At 33.7% G+C, this 15,161-nt stretch overlaps 1 protein-coding gene across 3 annotated transcripts in view; it reads left to right on the top strand.

The window, feature by feature from the left end:
- LOC115222466 (protein NipSnap homolog 1) overlaps positions 1 to 14,712 on the top strand; it is a 37,857-nt gene extending 23,145 nt beyond the window's left edge. Inside the window, exons 5-7 of one of the 3 annotated variants that reach the window (XM_036511711.1) lie at positions 9,065 to 9,150; positions 9,516 to 9,599; positions 14,451 to 14,712. In XM_036511711.1, the coding sequence (XP_036367604.1) occupies positions 9,065 to 9,150; positions 9,516 to 9,599; positions 14,451 to 14,515 (235 nt within the window). In that variant the 3' untranslated portion in view covers positions 14,516 to 14,712. Of the gene's footprint in view, positions 1 to 9,064; positions 9,151 to 9,515; positions 9,600 to 14,450 lie in introns of those variants that run through there. The other 2 variants (XR_005003262.1, XM_029792672.2) reach the window with 2 other exon arrangements.
- Positions 14,713 to 15,161: the final 449 nt, after the last annotated feature.

Raw genomic sequence — 15,161 nt, 5'->3', positions numbered from 1 at the left:
TTTACCTCCACCCCCTCATTTGTAGTGTAGAAGTAGATGTCACCCCCCACACACTCTCTTTGTGTCAAAGGGGTATATCTCTACTTGCATGCTGCTGTTTTCAATTGCAGCTTCCATTGCTTGCAATAAATATAGCCGTTTTTATCTTCTTTATAAATGGATGGAATTTTTAAAAAAATGTTTTTATTAATATTTCTTTTCTGATATGCATTCTGCTCCAGCTTTGTTTAGTATTAAGATAGTCTACATGTGTGTGAGTATGCATGAATGTTAGGGGATGTGCATGTGTGTTTGTATATATTTATGTATCATATATACATACATGTATATACACACACACACATGCATGTATGTGTGTGTTTTTATATATACATAAGAACAGTTTCAATTGGTTTAGATGGTTCTTAAAACAATTTCACTTAACCAGTTTCAGTATGTTTGGTTTTCATTCACACACACACATACACACACACACAGGGAGAGTTTACGAAAAAAACAAAAGACGAAAACAGGTGGTGTACAAAACAAACAGATGTATTAGTATAACGCTCAGAAATAGAAAAAAGTCTTTTACGTTTTGAAAAGATGAAGACAGGTGGTGTACAAAACAAACAAATGTATTAGTATAACGCTCAGGAATACAAAAAGTCTTTTACATTTCGAAAAGATGAAGACAGGTGGTGTACAAAACAAACAGATGTATTAGTATAACGCTCAGGAATAGAAAAAGTCTTTTACGTTTCGAGCCTACGCTCTTCTACAGAAAGGGACACAAAAAACAAGGAGAAAAAAAAATGTGTGTAGTGGCTAATGATCTATCATGGCGATATATATATATTTCTTCCTTCCAAGTGTAGAGAAGGATGATTTTAGCATTCTGTCTCCTTTTAATAATTGTGAAGAACACTGACCATACTCTACACTATTTCCAGTTTTAATAATAGAGCTTATGTTGTCAAGATGGTCTACTTCTTTACTTCTATGGAAATGGAAATTTATTTTTATAGTGGAAAGGATTAAGAAAAAAACCTAAAAAATTGAAAAACAAACCAACTATGAGAACATGGAAAAGAAACTAAGAAAACATCAGAACTTGAATAAACACTCATCCTTTAATATTTTAAGGCAGCGAGCTGTCAGAAACGTTAGCGCACTGGGCGAAAGGCTTAGCCGTATTTAGTCTGTCTTTACGTTCTCAGTTCAAATTCCGCTGAGGTCGACTTTGCCTTTCGTCCTTTCAGGGTCGATTAATTAAGTACCAGTTGTGTACTGGGGTTGATCTAATTGACTGGCCCCCTCCTTCAAAATTTCGGGCCTTGTGCCTAAGGCAGTGAGCTGTCAGAAATGTTAGCACACCGGGCGAAATGCTTAGCAGTATTGCGTCTGTCTTTATGTTCTGAGTTCAAATTCCGCCGAGGTCGACTTTGCCTTTCGTCCTTTCAGGGTCGATTAATTAAGTACCAGTTGCGTACTGAGGTCGATCTAATTGACTGCCCCCCCCCCTCACAATTTCGGGCCTTGTGCCTAGAGTAGAAAAGAATATCTTAATAAGATATCATTCATATGTCATAATACTGGAAACAATCAACAAAAAAATTTGTTCCAGTCATTGGCTTGCGGCCATGCTGGAGGCACAGCGTTTAACAGTTTTGGTCAAACAAATTGGCCCTAGTACACTTTTGCTGGACCACTAAGTTACAGGGATGTAAATAAACTAACACTAGATGTTAAGCAATGGGAAGAGAAGGGTACACACACACAAGCACACACACACACACACAAGCACACACACACACACCAAAGTTTAAGGGAAAATGTTCATATTTATATATAAAAACACAGTACATATGTGTGTGTAGATATACACGTATATTATATAACGTGTGTGTATGTGTACATATATATATATATATATTTATATATATGATATACACTTATACATTTTTGTATACATATATATTTGTTACAAATATGTCTATATAAAATACATTATGTTCTATAATATATGAAAATGTATATATGTATATATTTACATGTTAGTACATACATATGTATATTTTATAATATATGTTATTTATATACGTACAAATGCATATTCATAATGTTGCCGGTGATGCTAGATTGTTTTTTTTAATATTTCATAGTGTGGTGTTGCTTTTTTTTGCCAAGGTAGATCTGTGCTATTCTAAAAGCAGTTTGCTTCACATTGTTTCAATGTTTTTTTGCATTGCTTAAGAATTTTCTCTTTGTTTTTCTTTTTCTAATCTTCCTCATGTAATCTTGTCGTCTTGCTTCATTTCAAAATTCTATCTCTCACCTCTTATACATTTTGTATATCCTTTATTAAAAAAAAAAACACATTTCTCATGGCCTCAGCAGACAAAATGGAAAAGGCATTGATTCAGAGGCTGGTGAGGGAGATGTGCAAGAAATGTTTCTTAATAGAGATATATGAGACAGAGAAACAAAAAAGAGATCAATCTATACTCACAAATTCACACATTAAGTTTCTGAAATAATACAGATTATTTTTCTCATTCTTTATTTTATTATGCATATTATATATATCTTACACATTATACATACATAAAATATGATATATATATAATATATTTTCATATTATGTATTTTTTATATATACATACATGTTATATATGTTATATATATATATATATATATGTATATGTATGTATGTATGTGTGTTTACACACACACACACACACATTATTTCCCTTGTTAGAAGCCCTGAAACTGCAGAAGCCTTTATTTTCATATGATTTATAAATTTAAGGTCTAGTTAACTCTACTTCCCCTTCTCTCTCTTTCACTATCTCCCATTTCTACCGCTGCTGGAACCCTACAAGTTCTTATATTGGAAATGGAAAAAAAAAAAAAAAAAATCTACCAATTACAGATTCATCACTGGAGATTATCAGAATTTTGTTGCTTTCACTCAATTTTTTTTTTTTATTATCTTCTTTCTAACATATTTTATCAGTTCTTGTCTTTTAGCTCATTTTTACCATATTTTTTTTGTTTCTTTCCTTTTCTTTCTGAAGATAACCTTTTTTATTCTTTTTATTATGTTTATTTATTAATATTTTTGTTGCAATCAAATTTTTCTAATAAACCATTTTTTTTCATGTATTTTATTTAATTTTGAAAAGAGCCAGCTCTGTCTCTCCAAGAATTACAATTATTGAAGGTTTTGATTTAGATACGAAACACAACATTCAATATTTAATTATAAACTTTCGATTAATTTTGAAAATAATCCAGAATTTGCATGGGTTTTAGTGAAATATTTATCTTGTTCTTTATTGAGCTGGGCTAAGTACACAACAAATATTTCTTGCATAAAAGTTATTGAGGGAAGATTTCAATTTAAATATGAACACATCAAAACGGGGAATTTTGTGTTAAAGAACTGCAGTTGATCTCAGATGTTGGTATTAACATGGATTAAGCAGTATTTATAAGCAGAGCAACACATATCAACAAACTGATGTTTTAACCTTCACTATTACAGAAAGTGATAATTTTGATGTTGTTTTATATTGGGCTGTATAATATTGCATGTATATTAATGAGTGTATAGTGCATGTGTATATATATCATTGAGTGTTTTGAAAATGTTTATAATGCATTTGTGTTAATGTTATTGCAGTGGTTCTTTTTACTTGGAGACAAAAATGAGAATGTGGTAATTTCTTGGTAAAAAAAAAAAAAGTAATGCTAATATTAAATGATATTAGGCAGTGGAATTGCTGGGTCATTAAAGCATTGAACAAAATGCTTTGCAGTATATACTCAGTTCCTTTTAGGTTCTGGGTTCAAGTCATACTGACATCAACTTTGCTTTTACTCTTTCTAAAATAAAATACCTGTCAAATATTGAGGTCAGAGTGGTATACTAGGTGGCGAGCTGGCAGAAACGTTAGCACGCCGGGCAAAATGCTTAGCAGTATTTCGTCTACCGCTACGTTCTGAGTTCAAATTCTGCCACGGTCGACTTTGCCTTTCATCCTTTCGGGGTCGATAAATTAAGTACCAGTTATGCACTGGGGTCGATGTAATCGACTTAATACCTATGTTTGTCCCCTCTATGTTTAGCCCCTTATGGGTAATAAAGAAATAGGTATTTCGTCTGCTGCTACATTCTGATTGAAATTCTGCTGAGGTCAACGTTGCCCTTCATCCTTTCGGGGTCGATTAAATAAGTACCAGTTACGCACTGGGGTCGATATAATCGACTTAATCCGTGTGTCTGTCCTTGTTTGTCCCCCCTGTGTTTAGACCCTTGTGGGTAGTAAAGAAATAGGTATACTGTTCCTAAAAGGCATGGAGTTCTGGGTTCATATCCTGTTGAGGGGTCAACTTTGCTTTTCCATCTTTTTCATGTTAAAATATGGGTGATGGCATAATTGACTAAATACTTCTCTCTTGAAAAATAATTTGAAGGTTTGTGTCTGTGTAAAAAAAAAACCATATTAGTAAAGGGAAATGAAGATTGAAGAGATCTAAGTGAATACCTCAGTAAGCACTGCATAAGTTGGTACATTAATCACTGAATATAACAGTAATCACACAGACAATAACTCGTTACTATATATATGTGTGTGTGAGTGTGTCTATATATATATACTTGTATTTATAGATGTATGTATGTATATATATATATATATATATAGATAGATAGATAGATAGATAATATTCGTAAATATATAGGGTGGCGAGTATTTTTAGAAATTTCACCACCAATGGCCTAGCATGTATAAAAAGTCAATAGATGACATATTCTCAAAATAAAATAGTGTACATTTAAACACAAGAGAAAACTACCTTTAACAGGTAATTTTTACATGCTAAAAGAAGCATGTACAAAGTGAGATAGGGGTTATGAGTGTAACCCAATATGGGATATCAGTTATCCAATATACTGCTGGTGAAGTACCCAAAAGGCAAATACATAAATGCTTATAATCGCAATGAAATTAATTCATTTATTGTATTAGATGGGCAAAGGTAAAATATTTTACCTCAAATTCATAATTCAAAATAAGAAAATGGAGGAACAGATTTGTTTCAATCATCGACTTACAGATATTACCAATTCATGATTGAAACGAATCTGTCCCTCCATTTTCTTATTTGTATTATGTGTATATATATATATATACATATGTGTATATATATGTATGTATATAATGTATATATATGTATATATATATAATACATAAATATGAGAGAGCGACCACTATGTGGTCTACTCTAGTGCTAAAAATAGATCCACTATGGTATAGCCACTAAAAAATTGTTTCCGAGGAGAAATAACAACATTTACCGTGGTGCAAGTGAAAAATAACAAAAAAAATAGATTAACCCTGAACAATTGTTTCATTATTAATGTAAATGCAATTTTACTTACACAGCATCCATAAATCATCAGCAGGAGTTCGTCTTAAATACAATTTATTAAATCGCTCATTATATTTCGACGCAGCGCCAAATACACATGCGGTTCAATCAATTGCATTAGTAGCTATGATTCAAATTCCCCCGCCAAAAGTATTTTTTCACCCTCATTTATAAATTACTCATATATATATATATATATATATATATATATATATATATATATATATATATATGAGTATATATATGTATAAATATATATATATCCCTTAGACCCCACCCTTGCTTCCCCCACTCTCACCTCTTCCACACTCCACCACACCACACCACCCTGCACACACTAGCACTGACCACTTCTAAGCACCTACACATGCACATGTCAAGGTCACCAGTCCCCTTCCACACATACATACACGTTCTCACATAGGCATGTGCACCTTCGTTTTGGGAACACCACTACCTTATCTCCCCTTCTTCCTAGCTCTCCTGTGTGACCCCTCTGTCCGGCATTTGCCATGATAGATCGCTATCCACTATACCTTTTTCTATTTACTCACCCTGTATATTTCTGTTTTCCTTTCTGCTGAAGAGTGTAAGCTCGAAAAGTAAAAGACTTTCTCACCTCCCAAGCGTTAAACATCTGTTTGTTTACACAGCTGTCTTCGTCTTTTGTTTTTTTGTAAATTCTCACTATATGTATATACATATATATATATGTATATACGTATATATATATAAGTATATATGTATATCTACATGTATATACATATATATATATACATATTTGTGTGTATATATATGTGTATATACATATGTCTGTGTTTATATATATGTCATATATATATATATATACATGTAGTGTGTATATATATGTGTATATATATGTGTATGTATATATGTGTGTGTATATATTTATCTGTATATGTATATATCTGTTTGTGCATATATATATGTATATGTGTATATAGATGTGGATATGTATTTATGTGTGTATATATATATATGAGTATATGTATATATCTGTGTGTGTGTATGTATATATATATATATATATATATATAAATAAAGGAAGTGCATCCAGCTGTAGAAGTTTTGCCAGATCAGTTGTGTTAATGTGTATATATATATATATGATATATGTGTATATATGATATGTGTATATATGATATATATGTATATATATATATATATATATATGATATATGTATATATATATATATGATATATGTATATATATATATATATGATATATGTATATATATATATGTGATATATGTATATGTGATATATGTGTATGCATATATGATATATGTATATATAATTTTATGAAATTATTGTATACAGTGCTCCGGTGCACCACAACTTGTCAAAAGTGCATATAAAGCATATGCAATAATGTACAAATGTCTGGGAAGTGAACAGTGTATGAGTCAGATACATGCTTGCGTGTGCATGGAGTGGAGAAAATCAGGTGTAGTGTTGGCGAATCTCAGTTTTGAAGGATGCAGTGCTCCAACAACTAACAACTGATGCCAGCAGTTTGTTCCGTAATTCAGTAACTCTTAGCGTGAAAAAATGTTTCCGAAAATCATGGGAGCTGTGCTGTTTTCTGACTTTGTAAACATGTCCATGGGTGTTAGAGAGGTGGAGTTTGAAAAGGTGCTCAGAGTTATTGTTTGTATGATGGTTAATAATTTTATGGGTATCTGCCAAGTCAGCTGCCAGACGTCGGAGTTTCAATGTATCCATGCCCAGGGAAGTAAGGCGTTCAGAATATGGCAAAAGCCTGATGGAGGGTATTCTCTTGGTTGCCCATCACTGAACAGTTTCCTGACGATTAATATCTGGGCAAGACAGGGGTAATGCAAATTCCAGGTGAGGTCACACCATAGCTGTATATATCATATATATGATATATTTATACATATAAATATTTATGATGTATTTATACATACTCTTTTACTCTTTTACTTGTTTCAGTCATTTGACTGCGGCCATGCTGGAGCACCGCCTTTAGTCGAGCAAATCGACCCCGGGACTTATTCTTTGTAAGCCCAGTACTTATTCTATCGGTCTCTTTTGCCGAACCGCTAAGTGACGGGGACGTAAACACACCAGCATCGGTTGTCAAGCGATTTGGGGGGGACAAACACAGACACACAAACACACATATACATATATACGACGGGCTTCTTTCAGTTTCCGTCTACCAAATCCACTCACAAGGCATTGGTCGGCCCGGGGCTGTAGCAGAAGACACTTGCCCAAGATGCCACGCAGTGGGACTGAACCCGGAACCATGTGGGTGGTTAGCAAGCTACTTACCACACAGCCACTCCTGATGATATATATTTATATATATAAATATATATGATATATGTGTGTGTGTGTGTGTGTGTGTGTGTATGTATATATATATATATATATATAATACAAATAAGAAAATGGAGAAACACATTAGTTGGTTTATCAGCTTTAGGATATTAGAATGTTGTCTTATTTAATTAACAAAACTATAACCATAATAACATACATATATACAGTATAAAATAATTCGTTAATCCTAAATATTAATATATATATATATATATATATATATATATAAATAAAAGAAGGGTAAAAATACTGATTGCCAAAGATGAAAGCAAAAGCTTCAGAAACCACCAATCCTACAATAAATAAATACACACATGAGCAATGCAATGAACACTTCAAGATATAGGCCTACCTTCAGGATTGAATTTGAAGGTGGTTTACATACCCCAATATCAATTGATTTCATGCTGTGCATGAGAAACATGCTTTGCAATCTTCATTTTAAAAATATTCACTACATCAACTCGTGTACATTTCAAACTTTAAACATTCTGCGCTGTTTAATGAGAAAATTATCGTAAACAATAAAAAAGCAACTATATGAAACATTATTTCTGTTAAAAACAGTAATAATGGGCTGGTCAGCAAGACTTGTATCTTAATAAGTATAATATGAAATATTTGAATAATAGAGAGGTAAAAGCTTGCACTGAGTACAACAAATGGAGTTCCTACCAACACCCTTCTTACATATGGAGCAGTGTCATCTCCCTGAAGGAACTTATGCTTTGTAGATTCCGGGCCTTGCTTCCACACCTGAAAATTCTTCTCTAGGAGGTCACATAGTGATTCAGCTGTAAGGACAAGGTCATCAACATAAAGGAACTCCCAGGGACAGCCAGTCTTAAATTCCTCTGTTAAGGCTTGGCGGACTTATATAAACAGGAAAATGCTGAGAACTGAGCTCATTGTTCTACTCAACCTTCAACTTACAGGCTGGCAACGGCCAAGATCGATTGGTGCTTTTTACGTGCCACCGGCACAGAGGCCAGTCGAGGCAGCACTGGCAACGGCCACGTTCGGATGGATCTTTTTACGTGCCACCGGCACTGGTATCACAACTGCAATTTCCATTGGTTTTTGATCGATTTCGATATATATATTTATATATATATATATATATATATATATATATATATATATTTGTATACACATAGATTTTATATATCTACATACATATACTCATTGCCCAAGAAGCACAGTTAAGAGTACTTATTACACCAATGTTCACTTTTTTGTCTATGTGGTCTTTTTCCCGTTTATATACGTTCAGGGCGCGCGGCATTCGGCACCGACCTGGGGCTGTAGCTGGCTTGTTCAGCCATCTTGGGACACTGTACAATGTGCACCATTTGTGGGGTATGTAACACGCAAACACACACACAACCATATACATGCAAGCATGCATATTCTTTCTCTTACTAACTGCTTCTCTTCACTGCATTGCTTTTTTCTGAAAATTCTTTTCTAACCGAAGTCTCATCCTACATTTTTGTTTACCATATTTTCTGCATATAACCATGCTTCTGGCTTGTCCTAATTTGTTAAATCCTCACTGTTAATGCATTAATTTGTGCTGTCCTTCCGACTTGTATTTATTTATTCCTTGCTTATTTCATTGCCTTGTTTCTTACCTAATAACCCATGCATGCTTTTATGCAGTGACGAATGTACTGTCGGCAATTATCTTCTGTTGATTATTTTCATTTTTATAACTTCATTAGCATATGAAGACCTCCAGACGAGGAAGGAAACACGTGAGGCAGCTTGGCGGCGACCAGGATGGGATGAGTGTGTGGCATATACAGGTATGTGTTGGAAGATTTGGATCTTTTCAGTTTGAACGGCAGGTTTTTTCTAGCAGTGTCATATGAAATTGTCACTCATAATTATGACCCTAGTATCGATCTATTGCATTTCAATCTGTTTTAGGGTTTGGTGGAAAGGTATCTTTTTTTCTTCACAAATGTAAATAAACTCAATCTGTTTCTTAAACGAGGGACATATTCATACGGCACAGAATGTTTTCACCTCAATAGACGTCATTGATTGGTTGAAATTGCAGAAATTGAAGAAAAAACGACAAATGTCTTACAAACTATAGAATTTTCTCAATAAAACCAAGAGAAAAAGATGTTTTATAAACACATTCTACCAGTATACGAAGTTTAAAAGTGTTTAGTTACATGGAAATTATTTTAAAAAACTGCCGTTCAAATTGAAAAGATCCGAAGATTTTCTTTTGAGGAAGTTATTACTTTTAAATGCATTAAAACAAAAACTGAGATTTATGGAATTATTTTAATACTGTTGTTATATGTTTCACTACAACATGGGAAATGCATTTTATGAACATATATGTTAACGATAATATAAATATAATGAATTCACAATAATATAACTATATATGCATACATGCAGAACTATTCCCATGTGCAAATCTTCAGACTTAGCCTCAAAAAAATAATAATAATCATCATCATCATCATCATCGTTTAACGTCCATTTTCCATGCTAGGATGGGTTGGACAGTTCGACTGGGGTCTGGGAAGCCAGGAGGCTGCACCAGGCTCCAGTCTTATCTGGCAATGTTTCTACAGCTGGATGCCCTTCCTAATGCCAACCACTCCGTGAGTATAGTGGGTGCTTTTTACTTGTCACCCGCACAGGGGCCAGAGGAGACTGGCAAACGGCCATGATCAGTTGGTGCTTTTACATGTCACCGACACAAGACGCCAGTCAGGTCGTGCTGGCATCTGCCACTTTTGAACGGTGCTTTTTACGTGTCACCGGCACAGGTATCTAAACTACAATTTCCATTTGATTTACAGATTCATTTTATTTAATACTAGCAGCATCGCCCAGTGTTGCTCGGGTTTGTAAGGGAAATAACTATAAAGCATTTTTAGAGAGTTATAGCCAAAAAATGGGGAAAAAATGATGGTAAATTTTTTTTTAGTTAAAAAGGTCGATTTGCGCCCCCTAGATAGTCTGTGGTTTGTGTTTCTGATTCTCGACCCCATGTCGAATTTATCGATTTTTTTCAGAACTGGGGGAACTTTTCAAAATTTTCGCTGCGTTAGTTTTGAATTATGACATTGGGCTATGTGTGTGTCAAGTTTCATCAGAATCGGTTGAAAGCCGTGGTCAGGGTGAGGGTACAACCTAACAGACACACAGAAACACACACAGACAAACTGCCGTTTATATATAGAGAGAAGATTAATATCTACATTCATAAAATATATTTCTATGTTGTAATGAAACATCTGTAACTATAGAATTAAAATATTACTATAAATTCCAATCTTTCTTTTAATACATAGTTACTCTGTAAATTATATACATGACTGTGAATTTCAACTTGTATATATGATTTTTCTCATTTGAAATAAAATATTTACGTACATACGTAAGGAGTGGCTGTGTGGTAAGTAGCTTGCTTATGAACTACATGGTTCCGGGTTCAGTCCCACTGCGTGGCATCTTGGGCAAATGTCTTCTACTATAGCCTCGGGCCGACCAAAGCCTTGTGAGTGGATTTGGTAGACGGAAACTGAAAGAACCCCGTCGTATATATATATATATATATATATATATATATATATATATATATGTATATATATATATATATATATATATATATATATATATATATATATATGTATATATATATATATATATATATATGTATATATATATATATATATATATATGTATATATAATATATATATATATATGTATATATATATATATATATATGTATATATATATATATATATATATATATATGTATATATATATATATATATATATATGTATATATATATATATATATATATATATGTATATATATATATATATATATATATATGTATATATATATATATATATGTATATATATATATATATATATGTATATGTATATATATATATGTATATGTATATATATATATATGTATATGTATATATATATATATGTATATGTATATATATATATATGTATATGTATATATATATATATGTATATGTATATATATATATGTATATGTATATATATATATATGTATATGTATATATATATATATGTATATGTATATATATATATGTATATGTATATGTATATATATATATATATATATATATATATATATATATATATATTGTATGTGTGTGTGTCTGTGTTTGCCCCCTCCCCCCAGCATTGCTTGACAACCGATGCTGGTGTGTTTACGTCCCCGTCACTTAGCGGTTCGGCAAAAGAGACCAATAGAATAAGTACTGGGCTTACAAAGAATAAGTCCCGGGGTCGATTTGCTCGACTAAAGGCGGTGCTCCAGCATGGCCGCAGTCAAATGACTGAAACAAGTAAAAGTAAAAAAGTAAGTAAGTATACAATTAATTGCTAGAATATGCAGATGGTCTTTGTGAAGAAACTGCTTGGATTATAATTCCTTCTTATCATCATTTATATTGAACGCAGCGAGCACACACAATTGTTAGAATGTCAGCAAAATGTCAAGAGGTATTTTGTCTGACTCAAGTTCAAATTCCACCAAGGTTGACCTTTGCCTTTCATACATTTGTGGGGTCAATAAAATATCGGTTGAGCACTTGGGTTAATGCAGTCAATTTAGTCCCTGCCTTCATAATTTCAAACCCTGTGCTTATAATTTTGTTATTGTTAGTAGTAGTAGTAGTAGTAGTAGTAGTTGTAAAACAGTAAACTGGCAGAATTGTTAGCACACCAGACAAAATGCTGCTAAGCATTTTGTCTGTCTTTACATTCTGATTTCAAATTCTGTTGAGATCAACTTTGCCTTTCATCCTTTTGGGGTGAACACTGGAGTTGATGTAATTGACTAACCCCCTCCCCACAAAATTTCAGGTTTTGTGCCTATAGTAGAAAGGCTTATTATTATTATCATTATTACTTACAAGACCCAGGGTACAGATACGGGTGTGTAGTTAAATCCTGTGGTTCTAGGTTCGATCTCGGTGCACAGAACTTTGGGTAGATGTGTTATCTACCATATTCTTTGATTGGCCCTTCCATTGTCAGCAAAAATTGATAAAAGGAAACTGAAGAAACAACCTGCAGTGTGTGTGTGTGTGTATATATATATAAGCAACAAAATAAGCAACAAGGATATCCAAGGTAGAGTAGTACAATTGTTTCATGCTACTTCATTTTATTAAACCCTGTAAGTATTACATCAGTTTTAAAATGTCGAGCAATCTTCAGCCACATATAGAATTTTTCAATTAAACGGACAATGCACATTCTAATACTTATTTCATATAAGTATTAGATATACTTGGATATCCTTGTTGCTTATTTTGATTATAATCACCCCATTTGATTTATATGGATAATACCATGCAAAATTCTGGTGCCTTTAACTTAAGTAATATATTTATTTGAATCTAAATTTTGCTGAACTTATATATATATAATGTATATATATGTATGCATATCAGTGAAAGATATGCACATCATTGAGAAAATTGCCAATAATTGACATGGCTTGATTCTGTTGAAGTTATACATATTTTCTTTTCAGTCATTGTAGGATATATATATCTTTCCTCTCACTCTGTCTTTTCCTCTTTCTTCCCCTCTTTCTCTTCTCTCTTTCTCTCTCACCAAGTAACCATGTACCTCCTTTATAGTAAGACACCTGTTTCTGTCTCTCTCTCACACTCTAACTTTTCATCATCTGATACAAGATCACCTCCTCCCCTCAAAATCCCTTGTTTTGACAGTCCCTTGGTGACCCTGCCAGTGCTGGCGCTACAAAAAAACCATCCAGTCTACATTGTAAAGTGGTTGATATTTTGAAGGGCATCCAGCTGTAAAAACATTGCCAAAACTGACCTTGCCTGTGCTGGAGCCACATAAAAGGCACTAAGTCCACTTTGCAGAGTGGTTGGTGTTAGGAAGGGCATCCAGCTGTAAAAATCCTGCCAGCCTGGAGTAGCCTTCTAATTGGCCGGCTCCTGTCAACCGTCCTACCCATGCATGCATGGAAGACAGATGTTAAATGATGATGATGATGATATATATGTACATATTCAATGATGCTTCTTTCAGTTTCCGTCAACTGAATCCACTTGCTCAAGGTGCCACAAAGTGAGACAGGACTCAGGTCCTTGTGGTTGAGAAGCAAATTTCTTACCACAGCCAACTGGCTTCCGTGCCAGTGGCACGTAAAAGGGCACCATTCGAGCGTGATCGTTGCCAACGTCGCCTTACTGGCACCTGTCCTGGTGGCATGTGCAAAAAGATTCGAGTGAGGTCGTTGCCAGTACCGCCTGACTGGCCCCCGTGCCTGTGGCACGTAAAAAAACCACCCACTACACTCTCTGAGTGGTTGGCGTTAGGAAGGGCATCCAGCTGTAGAAACTCTGTCAGATGAAGATTGGAGCCTGGTGCAGCCATCTGGTTCACCAGTCCTCAGTCAAAATCGTCCAACCCATGCTAGCATGGAAAGCGGACGTTAAACGATGATGATGATGATGATGATGACATCCATGGCTACACCTATGAATTGCATTAAACAGGGAATACTTCTGTCAATATTTTGCTTGCTTCTTTATACAAAATGCTTTGCTTTTTTTTTTTTTTTTAACCCTTTTTCTTTCATTGTTCTTACAGTGCCGCTGATACGACACATGGAGTCACGCATCCTGATTCCAACACCATTTTCACCATTGCAGTAGTAGCAGTTATTAATTATTAAATTTACAAGATAATGCATTGCAACATCACTCTATACAAACTTGTTAAAAAAAAAAAAAGCAAAACAAACAAGCAAAAAAAAAACAAAAACAAAAAAGACCCACCTGCTTTCAAACCCCTTGTCATTGTATTTTTACTCTTAACATCCAACCACAAAAATAAAAATTTTAAAAATAATTAAAAAAATGGTGGAATCATCAAGAGTGTAGCTGCTGCTGCTGCTGTTCTTAGAGTGGGACATCTTCAGGTACCCACCTGTACTACTGATGCTTGTATTAGTACTTGGGAGTAGATGCCGAAGCATTTTCTAAGAAGCGGGTGGACACACACACGCACGCACACATACACATACACATATATGTACACACTAGTTTTCTCTCAAGTTAAGAAAACACTTCTATTTGTAAACTATATTTACTTCTTGCTCTCTGACCCTCTTTTTCCCTTTTCCCAGCTTTTCTTCCTCCTCCTCCTCTTCCTCGTTTCATTTATAACAAAAAATATATATAACTATATATATGTGTATATATATATATATATTAACTTTTTTTCTTCCCTCCAGAAGTGATTTATAACTTCAGAAATAAAATAATAAAGTGTTTTAAAATGTCAATGGCAGGGGGAGAT

This window comes from Octopus sinensis, linkage group LG20, assembly GCF_006345805.1.
Source record: "Octopus sinensis linkage group LG20, ASM634580v1, whole genome shotgun sequence".
Lineage (NCBI taxonomy): Eukaryota > Metazoa > Mollusca > Cephalopoda > Octopoda > Octopodidae > Octopus > Octopus sinensis.
This window is presented reverse-complemented; position numbering and strand designations above follow the sequence as displayed.